We start from the raw sequence: 1,957 nt of genomic DNA on the forward strand, positions 1-1,957 counted from the left end.
TCAGTTCCTGGATGTTGCTCTCTCCACCATTGTCCTCTGACTTTTGCGACAAGGACAGAGGTAGACTTTCAGGTGCATGCGTACCTTGCTATGCACTGAGGCATAAATGAATGGGTTGTAACAAGCAGAACTCATAGCTACTAAATGGCAGCAGACTTGTACTACGTTTATGTAGCGCTTCCCTATGATGTGGAAGTCTGGGTCCAGGTCCAGCAGTAGGTTCAGGACCTGCACAATGAAATGACATTATTTCTGAATGAGTGAGGAAAAAAACAAAAATAACACAGTTAATGACTCATGGTGTGATTTCGAATATAGACTTAGACTCACCTGCAGAGGCAGCCAACACAGTGCGAAGGCCAGCACTGAGGCCACCAGCAGGGTGAAGGTCTTTTTCCTCCTTCGGCTCCAGCGCTGCTGGCTGTTGGCTTGCTCCCCAGGTACAGAATAACGTTTTAGGCTGATGGTGATGGCACAGTAGGATACACTGACGGACAGCAGCGGGATCATGTATGAGGCTATGAGAATGAAGCAGGAATACAGCAACCGCAGATTGCCACTATCAGGCCAGAATTCCTCACACACCACCAAGTTGATGCCATTTGGCCGTAGATCTAGGTAGTGTGTGTAGAGAGACGGCGGTGCAGCCAGGGCTAGAGATAAAAGCCATACACCCAGAGTTACTGCACCACAGCCCCACACAGAGATCCTCTTCCGTACTGGGTGAGCTAAGAGCAAAAGTAAAAAAAGCACAGTTAAAAAAAAAACAAACAAACAAACAAACAAACTTTAAAACACCTTATTTCACACTCTACTGCATGTAGCAGTACAAGATTGTTCCAATTATTTGGAAAGCAGTGACTTATGTTTGTTGGAAAAAGCAATAAGTGGTGCACTGTGGCGGTTTCGCCCAAAGATCTCAACACCCACAATTTGGGTCTTACAGGGGAATTTTGAACTTGGATGTTTTTGTTTTTTTTTTTTTTTAACATCAACACTCTATGGACTTAAACACATATTCAAATCCTGCACATGGTAGATTCAGAGACTCAATGGTAAAGTTAAGTCCTTCACCTACGACTACATAGCGGTCCACAGCGATGGCAGTGAGTGAAAGCACCGACGCAAACACTGTTGCACATTGCAGCAACGGGACCAGGTGGCAGAGAGGTCTCCCAAATGCCCAGCCATGGCTGTCGAAGGCATAAGATACAGTCAGTGGAACACAAGTCAAACACATCAGCAGGTCTCCTGCAGCCAAGTTGGCGATGAAAAAGTTGGTGGCATTGTGACGTTTCTTGTCAACCAAGATGCAAGCCAGCAGGAAGGCGTTTCCCACACCGGCCACAGCCACTAACAGGCAGTAGAGTGGGAGGAAAAGAGGTTTGAAGCGGAGAAGAAGCTCCATCCCTATGAACACACCGAGGGGGTCACTGTGGTTAAGTGCTTGGCCTCTGCTGCCCTCTAGCCTTCCTTGTCTTGTTTCATGGCTGCTGTTCCTGGACACACTGTAGTCTTCTTCAATCAAAATATCCATGTCTCTGCAAACCAACCTGAAATTAAGGCACAGCACTGTCAATACTAAATCAGGAAGACATTTGGGATTCTGTTACAGTCTGCATAATCCATGTGTACATTCTTTGGGGAACTGACTGAATCAAAGATTCGCTGACCTTCTTCTGTTTTCTTCTTCTTTTTTTTTTTTTCCCACTGCTATCATAAACTCCTTATTCCTGTTAATAACATTGACTCTGTGAGGAACATATAAGATCCCATTCATCTCTCTGGTAAGACTTAGATACAGCAGCAAAAACTTTAAGTGACCAAGGCCTCTCAATCTGATCAGATTACATGGTTTAACCAGTCCTCTAATACTTCCTTGGAAAAGCATGTGGAAATATTACATCAAAAAAAATTGGGTGTGGCAAGAATTTTTTATTTTCTTTTTTTAAACTCG

General features: G+C 44.4%; 1 protein-coding gene across 1 annotated transcript; it reads right to left on the minus strand.

The window, feature by feature from the left end:
- Positions 1-1,567, minus strand: LOC115053212 (prolactin-releasing peptide receptor). Its single transcript, XM_029517779.1, has 3 exons — positions 1,075-1,567; positions 331-728; positions 1-228 (listed from the first exon to the last, which is right to left on the minus strand). The coding sequence occupies exons 1-3, from the start codon at positions 1,535-1,537 to the stop codon at positions 1-3; spliced, it is 1,089 nt and encodes a 362-aa protein (XP_029373639.1). The 5' UTR covers positions 1,538-1,567.
- Positions 1,568-1,957: the final 390 nt, after the last annotated feature.

Source organism: Echeneis naucrates, chromosome 13, assembly GCF_900963305.1.
Source record: "Echeneis naucrates chromosome 13, fEcheNa1.1, whole genome shotgun sequence".
Lineage (NCBI taxonomy): Eukaryota > Metazoa > Chordata > Actinopteri > Carangiformes > Echeneidae > Echeneis > Echeneis naucrates.

What these genes read in the sequence shown, in the direction of transcription:
- LOC115053212 (XM_029517779.1), bottom strand. Translation starts at nt 1,537, where the DNA reads ATGGATATTTTGATTGAAGAAGACTACAGTGTGTCCAGGAACAGCAGC. An exon ending in GGACCGCTATGTAGTCGTAG is followed by an intron (nt 729 to 1,074) that starts GTGAAGGACTTA and finishes TTTTGCTCTTAG; the next exon opens with CTCACCCAGTACGGAAGAGG. An exon ending in TGTGTTGGCTGCCTCTGCAG is followed by an intron (nt 229 to 330) that starts GTGAGTCTAAGT and finishes TTCATTGTGCAG; the next exon opens with GTCCTGAACCTACTGCTGGA.